Raw genomic sequence first — 16,010 nt, forward strand, 5'->3', positions numbered from 1 at the left:
TACTGGAGTGGATTGTCATTTCCTCCTCCAGGGGATCTTCCCCACCCAGGGATCAAACCCACATGTCCTGTGTCTCCTGCATTGGCAGGTGGATTCTTTACCTCTGAACCACCTGAGAAGCCCCATTAGTCTTTATAGCAAATACAAACATGCTGTCAGTGGGACCCCTGTCTTCACTGACCAATTCCACAACTGGCAGCTTGGCTCCAGAGAGTCAGGCCCCCTCATTCACTGCCATTCTCTCACCTGTAAAGTGAGGTTAAAGGTGGACATCTCCCAAGGTCAGGGAAGATGGAAGAAGCTGACAAACACGAATATCCAGCAACGCCAGTGCCCTCCCCACTCCACACCGGGCAACACCCACAGGAAAGCCACACTCAGCAGACGAGGGAGAGGTGGGCCAGCACGGATGTGAAAAACATGGGGGCAGCCCATTCAAGTGGGACAGTGACTAGAGAGTGAGGGAACTAACTGGTAGCCGCTTTAAGAATGGGAATTTTAGGGACTTCCCTGGTGGGCCAGTGCTTAAGAATCTACCTTCCAAGGCAGGAGGCATGAGTTTGATCCCTGGTTGGGAACTAAGATCCCGTATCACAGGCAACGGAGCAACTAAGCCTGTGCACCTCAACTAGAGAGAAGCCCACGTGCAGCAACAAAGACACGATGCAGCCAAAAATAACCATTACAAAACAGAAGAGAATGTGAATTTTAATTCCAGACACTGAGGTTCAGGGAGGTCTGCAAACAGCCTCTTCTGAGGGCAGGCGGACACTGCACAGTCGTCTCCGGAGGCGAAAAGCTGTGTCACGGAGTTGAGACTATCAGCCGGAGTGGCGAATCGAAAGCACAGACCCTGCTTCTCTCACCAAGACTCACAATTTTCGTGATTAAACGCTTTTCAGTTTCTATGCCTTTGGTTGATTTCTAGAGTTCTGATATGTCTGGGTTTCTCCCCCGTATACTTCCTCCAGTAAATTCCTTGCATTCCGGGGGAAGAATGCTTAGCGTGGTCCTCCATCTGCTATCCAGCAAGTCCTGCCTCTCTCACTTTGGGAATTTATATCCTGGGTTCCTCACACACTGGCCAAAGCTGAAGCCTTGTCTGTAACAAGAAAAGACTGGAAACAACCTGAATTGTTTCGGACAAGGAGCAGGTTGGGGGACTACCATGGGCAGCCTGTTCCCTGGATGCATTATGGACCAAGGCAGCACTTTCCATGCAGAAAATGCATACAACAAGGTGCATGTATATTTATATTCAGCTATATCTGCACAGCACTCCTAGGATACACAAGAAGTTAGCACCAGGGGCATCTGTTTGGGGAGGTGGGTGGAAACCAGAGTGCTGAGAGAGAGACATGGGCAGAGACTATTCATATATATTATTAAGCTTTGCTTTCAAATTTTTAGCCATGTGTGTTAATGTTCAAAAGTCAAATTACTTAAATTATGAAAGGGGACTAACATAAATCCCTTTTCCTGTGACTGTCTCAGTGATGCCTTAGTCTCAGGAGGAAAACAGGCTTAACCACAAAGGGTCCCAATAATTTGGGGGAGAGGATGGAGAAGCCACAAAGCCCAGAACCTGGGAGAGGGACGCCAGGGGAGGAGCCTGAACACCCCATGTGGCCCCAGAGGTCACAACACAACCGCCCCCTCCCTCTGCTGGCTTGGAGGCTGAACTGGGACCCTGCCCCAGACTTCTCAGGTGTGAAGCTAGACGATTCAGGCTATGGTTCACAGACTCCGTGATGTGGTCGCTAAATGGATGATCAGATTACTGCAAATCATTTCACAGATATAGAAATGCTACAAGTGACTGATCTAATTTCAGATCTTGTGTTATTTCCTGGTCTCTGTATTTAAGACCCGGAAGGAAGCGTTTCAATAATGGTTAAGCTGCCACATGATTGGCTATTATAATTCATCATCATGCCCATCTTTCCAAAGCTTCTGCTGGGGTTTATTTATTTCCCCTCTCTCTCTTTCAGCATGGGCCTGTCTGATTTCATCTGGTGTGCATGCTTCCTCTGAGTTGGTAAGACAGTCACGTCCGCCATGGCAATACGAGAGAAGGCGCGGAGAACCTGTGATCCCGCATCAACGCACAGTTAAGTGGGAGACGGTGGCTGTAGGCGAAACAAATCTCTGTATTTTCATGAAAATACAAAGCAGAAACGGATCCGGTTCCCCACTGCATTTCACTCGCCCTGGCTTGTGCCTGGCTGCAAACTGGGAAAGGCCCTGCAGTAAGGCGTCTATAATGTGAATATCATGTATCTCATCAACTGAGTGTCTCTGCATTAGAACAGCCAACAAGCTACTGATGACAGAACGTCAAACCAATAATTCACAAGCTGCATTTCAGCAGAAAAAGAGGCGGGAGGAGGATATACACTCAAGACCATGGGGACCTCTGCTGGGAGGAGGGAACGATGTGGCAGGGCTTCTGGGGTTCAGACCATGCTGTTTCTCGACCTGACTCCAGGCTACTCAGGTATTCATGAAAAATCACTGGGATGTGGCCACGATTTCCCAATGAAAGTATAAAGACACATATAGACATGGTAAATGCTGCAGTTTGTATCTGTACTTGTTTCTATGTCCCTATAGGCATTTATGACTCTGTATTTATATGCCTGTAACTGTAATTGTACCCATTTCTGTATCTGTATTAGGAATTGGTAACTGTATCCATGGGGCTTCCCTGGTGGCTCAGTGGTATAGAATCTGCTTGCCAGTGCAGGAGACAAGGGTTCAATCCCTGGGTTGGGAAAATCCCTTGGAGAAGGAAATGGCAACCCACTCCAGTATTCTTGCCTGGAAATCCAATGGACAGATAAGCCTGGTGGGCTAGAGTCCACAGGGTCACAAAGAGTTGGCTATGACTTAGTGACTAAATGACAACTGGGTCTGTATCTATGTATCTTCATGCACTTGGATTTGTAGAGTCACACAACCACTCTGGCTTCTTCCGAGGTGAGAGGTGGTTGTTGTTCAGTTGCTCAGTTGTGTCCAACTCTTTTCAAACCCATGGGCTGCAGCACACCAGGCTTCCCCGTCCTTTTCCCCGAGTTTCCTCAAACTCATGTCCATTGAGTCAGTGATGCCATCCAAGCATCTCATCCTCTATCACCCTCTTCTCCTGCCCTCAATCTTTCCCAGCATCAGGGTCTTTTCCAATGAGTCAGTTCTTCACATCAGGTGCCCAAAGTACTGGAACTTCAGCTTCAGCATCAGTCCTTCTAATGAATATTCAGTGTTGATTTCTTTTAGGATTGACTGGTTTGATCTTCAGTCAAGGGGACTCTCAAGAGTCTTCTTCAGCACCACAGTTTGAAGGCATTTATTCTTTGGCACTTAGCCTTCTTTATGGTCCAACTCTCACATCCATACATGACTACTGGAAAAACCACAGCTTTGACTAGACAAAACTTTGCCAGCAAAGTGATGTCTGCTTTTTAATACACGGTCTAGGTTTGTCATAGCTTTTCTTCCAAGGAGCAAGCGTCTTTTAATGTCATGGCTACAGTCACCGTCCACAGTGATTTTTGGAGCCCAAGAAGATATTATCTGCCACTGTTTCCACTTTTTCCCCATCTATTTGCCATGAAGTGATGGGACCAGATGCCATGACCTTAGTTTTTTGAATGTTGAGTTTTAAGCCAGCTTTTTCACTCTCTTCTTTCACCTTCATCAAGAGGCTTTTTAGTTCTTCTTCACTTTCTGTCCTAAGGATGGTATCATCTGTATATATGAGGTTATTGATTCCAGCTTGTGCCTCATGCAGCCTGACATTTCACCTAATGTACTCTGCATATAAGTTAAATAAGCAGGGTGACAATATACAGCCTTGATATACTCCTTTCCCAGTTTTGAACCAGTCCATTGTTTCATGTGAGAGAAGGACTTTAAAGCTCTAGACTTTTCTCTTCCCTGGGCTGGAGGCTCTCTCCCCAGTGGGGCTGGCATGGAACAAGCCCTTTAGGTGGCTCAGGTTGTGTCCCTGCTTCTGTAAGACCTGCTGGCCCCATAGGTACATCTGTACTCAGGCTCACTGAAGTCACCCAGGGAATGACAAACGTGTCCCTTCATAATCAGGTAGGATGGTTTGTGAAGGGACAGTTGGGAGGAGGGTCAGTATCTGACAGTGGGGTGAAGGGTGGGCTATTCCCAGAGGGGCTTGGATCTGCCCTTCCCAGCCCCTGCCATGGGCCCAGCAGGCATCACTGTGACAATCTCTGTCCCCCAGGTTCCTGCCCCTCCAAGACCAACCTCACCAGGACACACAGAAACCACATGCCCCAACATGAACCTGTACCTTGCCAAAGTGTTTTAGTTTAAAATTGCTGGGTGTTTTTTATATGCATGGGATATGCAAGCAGGTAGCCCCCAGACACGAATCCTTCTGGAGGGAACCCTATCCTATTGCATCCGTCATGTGAACCTGCACCCAGACAGAGCTGTGCACACTGTATACAATGGGGCCAGGCCCTACCTGTGATCCTGAAAACTGCTGTCTTCAGGGGGGCCCTGGGAACAATAGGGAACAACTCAACACGCACAACCCAGGGTCCTCAGAGGAGACAAGGAACATGAGACACACCCAACCCCAGCCAGGTGAGCCCTAATGGTGAGAGAGGCTGGGTCTCTGGACCCCTCCACTGCATCCCCCAGCCCAGGGTCTGCATGATATTTCTCTTAAGGTCCAAGTAGCAAATACTTTTGGCTTTCTAGGCCTCACAGTCTCTACTGAAACAACTCAATTCAATGGCTGCAGCGTGACAGCTGCTGCAGACAACTTGTAAGTAATCACCTGTGCTGCTGCACAGGATTTACCACGTGGGCCACAGCCCGCTGACCCTGCACTCGATTGTGAAGTCGCTGAACAGTTCTAGGCCTACACCTCCCTCCTCGTCATCCAGGGCTCCCTGACTTCCCCTGGCCCTCCTCAGACCTCAAGTTGGCTCCACAGTGGAATCCCCTGGAGCTCTGAGAAGTCCTGGAGCCCACATCCAGTAAATCTAGAACCTCTAAGGTGGGAACGGCTCCCAAGCGCCCCAGTAATTCCCTTACTAACAAGTTGGAGAACTGCAGTCCTCAGGTGTTGATGGCTGATGTCGAGGAGTGGGGCTGGGGTGGGGCTGAAGGTAACGCCCCCCGCCCCGGAAGGACAGTGGGGCTCCAGTGATCCTGGAGGACTCAAGGTGTGGGGACACTGCTGCAGCCGGACCCCACGCTGCATGGGTGGGGAGTAAGGATCCAGGCAGGGCAGCCTTGGATCCCCTGCTGTCACTGACTCAAGTCAGATGAAACACTCAGATCACCCAGGGAGTCCGGGAGGGGGCGATGCTGCTGAGCCCTCCAGACCTGGTGGGTCAGGTCAGCACATAGACAGAACAGGGACAGGGGACTTACACATTCAACTACTTCCCTTCCACCCCCGCCCACCATCCATGCTCTGACCAGGAGGGTTTAATTGTCGGGGGGACTGGAGTCAGTCTGAGCCTGTGTCTCCATTTGGGTGACACAGTGAAGGGTGTTCCCTGACCCCAGGAGCAGGAGGCGAGAGTGCCCACTGGGTTGCTCATGGGGGCCTCTGTCATCCTGTGAAAGGCCCGGTGTAACATGACTGTAGACAGTCTTCACACAGCCCCGGGACAGGGGACAGCCTGGACTGAAAGCTCAGGGACACGTCACCACAGTAACATGCCACCTCCCCCAGCTGAAAGCAATTAACTGAAGAACCCGGGTCTGTGTTTGGAGCTCGGAGTTCACGCAGAGGATGGACACCTGAGCTGACAGTCCCACCCCTTCCCCAACCTGGCGGCCCTTCCTGGAAGGAGCCCTCCTTCACAGAGCAGGTGTGCATCGCCCTGGCCTTGCAGAGACAGCTGTGCCCCCTTCCCTCATGACGGTGACCCAGCTACGTGATTCTGACCCCCCGTGACAGACAAAGAAAACACCCAAGCACCACAAGGGAGCCAGCAATCAGAGATGGGGTGCCTTGGACAATGGCTCTTGTGAGACAGAGGAGCTGAAGGCAGAGGGACAGTGTTGGGTCCCAGGGAGTCTGTGGCCAAGGCTGCACTAGCGCTGCAGATAGGAGTGTGGCCTATAGCGGTGGAGCAGCCCCTGCCACCCACTGTCCTGCTTGAGGGAATTAGGGATGCACTCCTGGGCCCCCCTCTTCTGAGTCTCATCCACATCCGTACAGGTCACCCCTCCACCCCGGGCAGGAGAGGCACAGTATCAGGAGGGGCACTTGGTTGATGCCCACCCCTCCCACCAGAGCTCCACGTGGATCCTACAGAGAGCCCAGGGGCCCTGAAGCCCCACAGAGCTGGGAGTGCAGCCCCGCCTCACCTCTGGCACAGACGCTTGAGCGCTGGGACCACTGGGGATCCAGGAGGCTTGCAGCACCCCGCCCCCACTCCCCATCTCCTGCTTGTACCTGTGGACACCCCAGAGCCCACATCACCTGGAAGGAGATGGGCATGGAGGGCAGCGAGTCAGTGCAGCCAGAACAAGGGGATCACGTGCCGGGCTGGCACCACCCACCCTCCCTCCAGGCCCAAACAGACAAGGACACCACATTGAGGTCCCCTCTCTGCCCTTCAGGAAATCCTTTACCAAGATGATGCTCCTGCACCTCGTGTGGCATGAGGATGCCTGAGTGGAATTTTAATTAAGAAGCAGGAAGCCACGTCTTCAGGCATCTTCCCTTGGACACATTTCTAATTAACCACCAGGGCCCACGGCTTCAGTCAGTGCCAGTGAATATGCAACAAAGTCAAAAAGAAGATTTCAAATCAGCAGCTGGGAAAGAGAGCAGGGGGTGAGAGAAAGGAGGGCTGGCTTCACAATACTTAGGAAATATCCCTGTCGGGGAGGGGAGCAGGGTGGTGGCTTCAGTGCCGTCCACAGACCCTCTCTAAGTCCATCCTTTCACTGCCATCACTGGTGACATGGGAAGTTCGGTTTGTCATTAGGATTGGGAGGTGATGAATGAGGACACCAAAGGCACAAGTGTCTCCAGCTGGAGTCCCTTCCCATGCCTTCAGTATCAGGGTCACCCAAGCATGCTTCAAAGACAGCACCCTTTGGAGAGGTAATAAACACAGCCTGGAGGTGTGTGGAGAGCATGCCCTGGAGCCCTGGCTCAGAGTGTGAAGAGTGTGTTCTGTGGATGCTCAGGGTGGGCAGGAGGGATGTGGGGGAGGTTCCCCGGTGTCAGACCCCAACACCTGAGGGGAGAGATGTTCAGACTGGGACAGCATGTGGATGCCTCACCCCTGACCAGATCCCAGAAACTGAGCAGGGTGCAAGGACGCTGTTCCCCTCTCCCCAAAAAACCCTCCCCACAGGGCTTCCTGAGAACCCCCACCTCCAGACCCTGGAGTTCAGGGGGGGTGACCCCTGGGCAGTCATGTGGTTCAGGCCCAAACAATCATCTGTCTCCATCTCAGCCTCCGTTATTGGCTCTGGGACAGGCACCTGACCCACAGGAGCCAATCAGAATCTGCCCTGGGACTGCTGCTGGGACAGCTGGAAGCAGTGCCTCCCCCCAACCCTGAGCTGCAGAGCTGGAGGATATTGTCAGGGTGCCAGTTCCATCACGTCCTTGCCAGGAAAGCCTGCCTGATCCAGATGGAGCCAGCAAGGAGGCAGCAGGGCCATGAGGTGAGTAGGAGATACCAGCTGACAGCACTGAGTGCCCAGAACCAGCCGAATCTGATTCCCCTGTGCTTCCCAAGACTGAGCCTTTTCTGCTCAAAAGAGCTCAAGCTGGTTTACTAGTACCTGAGGAGAAGGAAGAGGAGAGATACCAAGAGGAAGACGGCAAGGAGAAGGGGAGGAAGAGAAGAGGGGCACGCCTAAAGCAATACAGCTGCAATCACCGGCCAGGAGTTTATCATTCAATCTGCTCCTCTATAAAACAGAAATCACCATCTCTTCAAGTAACTATTTTAAGGGCAAGGAAAAGAGACATTTAATGTAAAAACATCTTTTTTAAAAGATCTCTATAAATTTGAGGCTTTATCATTAACGTTAAATTACTTCACCAGAAACCAAGAATAAGGACCCAGGGTTAGAACTGCGACCTATGCCTAGTCAATCAGAGCATTTCAGAACTTTGGCCAATCAGAGCATTTCAGAACTTTGGCCAATCAGAGCATTTCATTCCTCTGGGAGGGCTGACCAATCAGGACAGTCTGTTCCTCTGGCCAATCAGAACATTCTGCTTCCACTGGCCTCAGTGAAGGCTGGCCAATCAGAACATTCCATTCTTCTGGCCAATCAGAGCATTTTGCTCCTCTGACCTCAATGAGGGGGTCCATGGCAGGCAGAGTTCCAAGTCAAGCCCATTAGAAATGATGAGAATCGATCCTAGGGTTTTGTAGGACATGTCAGCAGAACAATAACAAGAAGAGCAAAGGAGTTTTTTTTTTTTTCCCCCAAGACAGATAATGGAATTTTGTATGGTCCGCATCTCGGGCAGCCTAAAAATGGAGCCAACTTATAGGAAAACAGAGCTGAGATGTGAGAAGCCAGAAACCCATGGAGATGGCCACGTCTGAACCTTGAACCCAGCAGCCACGGCAAGCATTCCTGACTATGAGTTTATAAATCCCAATTTCTGTCAGCGTTTCTGAGTAGGTCCTTCATAATCACAGGAGTTCTGTTACCTGTGGTTCCCAGCGAGCTTTGACTAAAATTTCCTAGCGCAGCCTTGGATCCTGCATCTCCACGACCATGGAGATGTGCGTGTGAGGAAATTATGAAAGAACAGTGAGAAGGAAAAGAACCAGCTGGGTCTGCACTGCCCCTCCTGGGTGCACACCCATACCGGTTGCTCTGGTGGGAAAAGCACCAAGGGCCTTAGTCCAGTCTGCATTACATCTGAAAACATGGCCGACCTTGCCAAGTATTTCTTGGGGTAATGAGGCTCTGGGTCACAGGCCACAAGAAGGGGCTGTAACAGGACTGATGATGCCACAGCCTTGGACATTACTCCCAGGGACCCCAGCCCCGTCTCCACACAGCCCAGTGCTCCCTCTCCTCCAATACCTCCAGCCCCGCCCAGCTCCGTGCCCACAGGACAGAGTACATACCACGATGATGAACAGGGCAGGGGCCACAAAGGCCCAGATGGCGCCATTCCCGAGTGATAGCCAGCAGCTGTGGAGGGAGACAGAAGGTTACTTCAGTGCATCACCCCACCCACTCCAGCACAGGGGCCCTGCATCCAGAACAGGACAGGGACGATGTGGGCATGGTGACAATAATGCCGTTAATCCCAACAGACGTGCCTGTATCCTGCTCACAATTTCAAGAGCATTCCACTCTTGGGAAGAACATTCTGGGTCTGCAGACCGGCTCAGGGAAAGGAAGGCTTTTACAGGTCACCTAGTTAGTGAAAAATTTCACTATCTCTGAAGAGTCTAGCCAAAATCCAACAGAGGCTTTAATTTTATTATGATAAATAAATAGGCTTTTGTCTATTGGAGAAGTGAGGAGGCATCATGTGACACGGGACTGACCATCTTCATCGGCTCATCAGCTGTCTGTCGGTTCCCCTCCTGGCGGTGCCCACTCAGCTGAGAGGAATGGTTCCCCAGTGGATCCCAGCCATGGCTCTGACTTCCAGAGAAGCCTTGCCTGGGATGTAGGGTCCAGTTTTAAGGTTGTGAAATTCCTCCTGGATTCCGAGATGTGATTCCAGGGGCTCAGGCAGGACCGCCAGCCATTCTACTACCTCATTTCTCTCCAAAGCCTCAGAATTGCCAAGAGCCTGGGTGTCCCTTAGACACATCCCTCCCTGGATCTGGGCGCAGCCCCAGGGGCCTGGCACACCCGCTGGGATCTGGTCAGGCCCACGACACATCCTCACTGACTCAGGACATGAATATCACCTAGTCACTCACTCACACCTACTCAAGGAGCCTGACCTCTGCCCCGAGCTCTGCAAACCCAGAGACATATCATCTCCTGTAACTCCATAGCACCCCCCGAGGCAGGTGCTGTGATGATGCTCGCCCTGCAGAGGGGGAGGCTGAGGCCCAGGGAGGTTAGGGGACCCAAGACCATGCTCCTGCACCTGCCTTTCTGGCCTCAGTCCTTCCCTCCGAGACCTCCTGGATCAGGAGACATGAAGTGCCCCAGATATGTGACAGTGCCTGTAAGAGGCTTGTTCCTGTCTGGAACCCAGACCCTGGAGAGAAGAGCCTCCTGTCTGAGGATGCCGCATCTCTCGTGGAAACACACGGCGAGTACAGTGGTCCCTCTGCAGAGGGGCAGCTCCAACCCAGGCTCCCTGAGAGGGTGATGACTCTGCAGGAGGAAGCCCATGCTTTCCACCATTGTCATGCAGAGTGTTAAGTGGACGAGCATCCTCAGATCCCCCGTCCCCACCAGACACTCAGTGACCCTCTGGACATTTGCCAAGGCTGCCTCGCTCTCAGGCACGTGAGTGGGTGAGAGGCTTATAACAGACTCAGACCCTGGAGCTGAGCCACACGCTGTGGGCGGCCAGCATCTGCACTCCCAGATGGAAAGAAACTGAACAAATGCCAACGAGATGTGTTTGAGACGAAGTTTCTTCTTTTAATTTGTGCCTTGACTTCGGATACCATGCAGGCTTGCAAGGAATGGGCCAGAACAGTGGTTGTTTAATCATTCTTCTTTCAGTATGCACTCAGACAGCACTTTCTTTAAAAGCCTCATCTCCAGGAAATTGTTGCCCTAAAGTGGAATAAGCCAGATTCCTCCCAGTTTAGTGACTCGGTTGAGAAATTATCTCAGGCTGAAGCTATGACCATGTTTAACGCCCTCTCTCTTCTTAAACTCTCTCCATGGTGTTTTCTCTCAGTGGCTTGAGGGGGCAGCCTCCTAAAGACAGTTGAGCTAAACCTTTTTCTCTCTGGGAGGAAAGGAAATCAACTTTCTAGAACCTGAACACCTGGCCTGGCTGCACAGCACCAACCCAGCCTCTTCTTGATTCAACTCTGGACCCACCAGCTGCAGTTTCAAAACAGTGGCATGAGGTCTAGAACATACAGGGTCCCATCTGCTGCCGCCCCCATGAGGAGAACCTTGGGGCCCACTGCTGGCGTGCACCGGTCTACACACGCACAGTCTTATGTTCGCTCGGCTGTAACTGAATGAGACTTCTTATGAACTAGGCACTTGCTGACCAACCAAGGGAAGGACTCAACACAAAACTGGGCTCCACAGGTGACCAGACAGCATGTCTAGGAAAACTGCATGGATGGAAAGTTCCCATTAGAAACCTGTACCGGCCACCCAGTCCTGGAGGCACTAGGATCCCCTCATTGCTAGTTTCAAGGTGGAAGAAAGCCCAAAACACATTTTTTTTTAACTGTCAGGGCTGGAAGATGCCAGCCTTGGACGACCCCTCCCCTAGAAGAACATAGGAGGACAATGAGCCGGGGCCATGGGGACCCTCCCCACGGGAGTCCTGCCAACACAGGAATCACCATTTTACTTACTTCTTACTTGTTCCATAACTGTCCATGGCAAAGACTATTGAAATGATACAGATCAGAAGAGGAAAACCTGCAGAAAATGAGAGCAGAGAACCGTATTAGCGCCAGTCTCTTTTGATGCATTTATTCATTTTATACCTGATGGATACAAAAAAACTGTGCTGAGTGCTAAGGGCACAGAACAGCCTCTAGCCTCCAAGGACTTAGAGTCTAAACAAAGAGATAACACACGGGTGCATTTTAGGGCAGATCCGTTATGAATCTATTCTATATCTGAAAACAATCGCTTCTGGCTGCTCAGAAAGCAGCCGTGCATCCTCCGGGCCTCTAACTGATCAGTGCTCTGAACACAGGGTCTCCCTCTGCTCCCCTGCAAGGAAGGGACGGCGAGGGGTGCGGAGACAGCAAGGGGTCCCTTCCACCCACTGACCCTCCCCTCCAGGAGAAAGGGCTCCCGACCAGGAAACTGCACTTGGCAGATTCTGAGGGAAAAAGGGTGGGGGAATACAACAAGTGGCTTTCTGTCGCCCACCCCTGAGCTGAGTCTGTCCCACCCATGGGAGACCTGCTCCAGGACCCAGAGGGAAGCCTGCTCCTCTCCCCCCACCCCCACTCACTCCAGGCCTGGGCACCTCAAGGGCACCACAGCCCTCCTGGGATGTCTGGTGGCTCGGTCAGCAGAGAGCACTCCTGCCCTCTGAGGATCAATTTTAAATTATCTTGAAAAGGAGTTTCTGGAAAATCATCCCATCTCTGAAACATTTTGTCTTGATGTCAAAATAGTCTGCATCCCAGGACGTCTGCACAAGACAGTTGCCGGGCTCTCACAGGAAAAGAGCACGCTCTGCGGAGAGGTGCTGGGGCCAGGAGGAGGTGCGCCTCTCGCTACTGACTCGCTACCACACTGGGTTCTCTACTCGCGTGCACGACCTCATAGGAGCCAGAGCCTTTCCAGGTATTGGAGCCACTGGCTGCAGGCCTCCTGCCTTGATGGACCCAGAGTCACAGGAGACAAGCGGGGACCTGGGACCAGGCCCCCACCCTGCTGCCCACTCACTGAGGGCCTCAGTTTCCTCAGATGTCACAGGGAGCCCCCACTGCCCGGCTCACTTGGGGAAGCCCAAGCCTTGGGCTGCAGGAGAAGTGGGTGCTGCAGCAGCACTGGGCCCCCAGGACAGCCTGGCAGGTGCACACGGGGCCATGCAGGGTCCCCAGGGCCCCGTTCAGGTGGGTTCTGAAAGGTGCAGGAAGAACTGGAGGTGCCAGAGAGGATGGAGTTTCAAACTCAGTGGCTGAGGCTTCACTTGGAGCCGCCACACCTCTCTCCGCTGATCCTGGCCGTGGCGGGGGCCCAAGTCAGAGGCTGTCATCTCTTTATTGCCCAGAGTTAAATGGAAGAGTCGAAGTTTCTTTTTCTGCCTTCACAACTGCGGTGTGATGTGTTTCTCCCACTATCCCCAAAGCTACACTGACAGTCCTTGGTCACAGCTTCCCCTGCACCATCCTCTGTGTCCTGCAGAGGACAGGCCACGGAAAGGTGACCAGAAGGGTCTGAGAAGAGGGCAGGCTCCACTCTCTGCTTTCTCTGAAACATGCTGCAGGAGCCATGGGGATCGGGTGAGCGTGTGTTAAGAAGGAAAATTCACAGGCAGCAGGAGGAGGAGCGTGGGAGCAGGATGCAGACATCAGCCAGCAGGAAGAGCCTGGGCTTTGGAGCCAAATGACACGTGGTTCTAGCCCCAGGGCCACCCTGGACCAGCTGCGCAGCCTCAAGGGCTCGGCTGAACCTCCCTGGGTCACCAGGTTCTCACTCTGTAAATGGAGGTGACATCAGGCTACTGTGAGGACCACACGAGCTGAGGCCGTGGATGTGATCCAGGAGGCACTGATGTACAAAGCCCATCTCTGTACAATAACCTCCACTATTACTAACAAACTCAGATGTCTTTTCCACTGTTGCTATCATCTGAAATTCACACCTCAATAACCCATGCAGACACGTGACCTGCTTCCGCAAACAACTTGAAGTCCCTCTGGCCCTGTCCAAGGATGCTGACCATATGGAGCTCAAGAAGTGCTCTCTGTAGGCTTCCCTGGTGGCTCAGTGGTAGAAAACCCACATGCCAATGCAGGAGACATGGATTCAATCCCTGGTCCAGGAAGAGCCCACATGCCATGGCGCAACTAAGCCCGTCCACAACTATTGAGCCTGTGCTCTGGAGCTTGGGAGCCACGACTGCTGAGCCTATATGCCCTGGAGCCCGTGCTCTGAAACAGGAGAAGCTACAGTAATGAGAAGCCCATGCATCGGAACTAGAGAGTAGTCCCCACTTTCTGCAACTAGAGAAAAGCCCACGCAGCAGAAAAGATCCAGAACAGCCAAAACTAAGTAAATAAATAGATCTTTTAAAGAAAGCAGTGTTCTCTTTGGAATGTGGTGACCTTTCAGAGGAACCACACTGGCTGTTGCTTCCTAAGACCCAGGGAAGTGGGGAGGGGTGATGTAAGGAGTGACCATAAGGAGCATTGCTATGAAATATTAACCTGGACACACGGAGCAACGCATGGAGAGGATGGATAATATGAAATCCAACAGAGGGGCAGGGATGTCTCAGCAGAAAGGGGCAGAGAGATAACAATGCCAGGAGACAAGTGGTCCACCCTCTGGTAGAAGTCACTGAGGCTGTATTCTGGATGCCTCGCTCTGGGCACGTGGGAGGTTTGCACTTCCATATCCAAGGCTGTTGGATCATCAACTCCTGGGCAGTGAGTTGTGAACAGAAGGGACACATGCCTCTATCAGTTAAGTGTTTAATTTCCAGGGTGATATCCACCCAGACCATCTTCTCTCTCATAGCACCCAGCTATGGCTCAAGGCAGCAACTTCCCCATCACCCTGAGCTTCTGAGGGACTGCCCTGAACAGAGCCCCTCTGCGCCCACCAGCCCACTGAGGACACACAGTGTACACAGGAGACAAATGTTGCTGTTTTCAACCGATGTGAGTTGGAAACTGCTTGTTATGGCAGCGTGACCTAGCCTGTCCTGACTGATACACCTCCCAAGAGCTTGGTACTATGTCACTTCCCTGGGACACCAGCACAATTTCAGAGAAAGGCAGGGTCCAAAATGAACTACGATGAAGTTTTCAACCCTAGGTGAGTGAAAGTGAAAGTGTTAGTCACTCAGTCGTGTCCGACTCTTTGCCACCCTATGGACTGTAGCCCACCAGGCTCCTCTGTCCATGGGATTCTCCAGGCGAGAATACTGGAGTGGGTTGCCATGCCCTCCTCCAGGTGGTCTTCCCAACCCAGGGATCGAACCTGGGATCTCTTGCATTGCAGGCAGATTCTTTACCATCTGAGTCACCAGGGAAGCCTAGATGAGTGGACGCTCACAAAAGAAATGAAATCCTAACAGAGAAAAATGAAGCAAGCTGCATTTCTTTCGCTTCTGAGTTTATGATCGTTTCTCTGACCACTTCGGAATTTGTGGTCAGAGATTCACATCTGCTGCACCGACACGTAAACAAACACTCAACTGTTTATCACTCACCTCATCTCCCAGTTCCCAGGTGGACTCCTTGAGGACAGAGATTACATTTCACCCACCTTACAAGTCCAAGCATAGGGCCTAACATATAGAAAAACCTTGGGTAGGTTGTTCATGGGACACCCCCAATTCCAAGTCAGCTAAAACCACAATCCTTGAGTTTCAAAAAATGATACCGTTTGAAGGTCGCTGTAAGAGCAGGCTGAAAATCTCTAGGGAAGTGGCCTCTCTCTGGGGGATCCTTCCTACAGTGTGACACCCCCAGGGCCTTGGCTCAGCCTCCAGCTTCCTCCTAGTTAATAACTGCAGGTTGAGAGAGTCCAGCCACCTGCAGGCTGTCTGTACTCAGGCCCAGAGCTAAGTCTAACCAATGTGAAGGAAGGATGCAGTTCTGAGCCCTGATGAAATCAGTTAAGGGGACGCAGACTGAAGACAGAGGTGGCAGGCCTGCTGGAACCCATCCCAGCCCTCTGTTTGCAGGGAGTCTCTGATGGAGGCTGTGGAGGCCTAAGAACATCCACAAGGAAGCCACTGGGACCAGAAACCGCACAGTCACAGCCACTGCTTCAAGCAGGAATGGAAACTCAGGGTTTCCAGATCTCCTCATTTTTCAAAAGAACCCCATAATTTTATGTAAACCTTCTCCATTGTTATATATTGGCAAATATTTCATTGTTTTTCCTCTAATACATTGCAGGCTAAAGAAGCCATCCTTCATGGCTGGATTGGATTGTGACCCCCACCTCTACCCTGAACCAACATAGATGGCTCCTGCCACTGCAGAGACAAAGTCCACACTTAATCCATTTCAACCGTCTTTGCTGTGGCTATGGGGTGTGTATGTGTGCACGTGCACGTGTGTGCATGCGCACATACACACAAATCTAAACTGTATGGCCATTTCCCCATAAAGAAACTAGTCATCACAGGTGGTTGATCACACACCATC

At 51.8% G+C, this 16,010-nt stretch overlaps 1 protein-coding gene across 2 annotated transcripts in view; it reads right to left on the reverse strand.

The window, feature by feature from the left end:
- Positions 1 to 16,010, reverse strand: part of ADGRD1 (adhesion G protein-coupled receptor D1) — a 181,211-nt gene that overhangs the window by 12,443 nt on the left and 152,758 nt on the right. For both annotated transcript variants that reach the window (XM_040251587.1, XM_040251588.1), the window contains 2 exons: positions 11,514 to 11,580; positions 9,117 to 9,183 (listed from right to left, as the gene is read on the reverse strand). In XM_040251587.1, the coding sequence (XP_040107521.1) occupies positions 9,117 to 9,183; positions 11,514 to 11,580 (134 nt within the window). The remainder of the gene's footprint in view (positions 1 to 9,116; positions 9,184 to 11,513; positions 11,581 to 16,010) is intronic.

This window comes from Oryx dammah, unplaced genomic scaffold, assembly GCF_014754425.2.
Source record: "Oryx dammah isolate SB20612 unplaced genomic scaffold, SCBI_Odam_1.1 HiC_scaffold_12, whole genome shotgun sequence".
Taxonomy (NCBI): Eukaryota; Metazoa; Chordata; class Mammalia; order Artiodactyla; family Bovidae; genus Oryx; species Oryx dammah.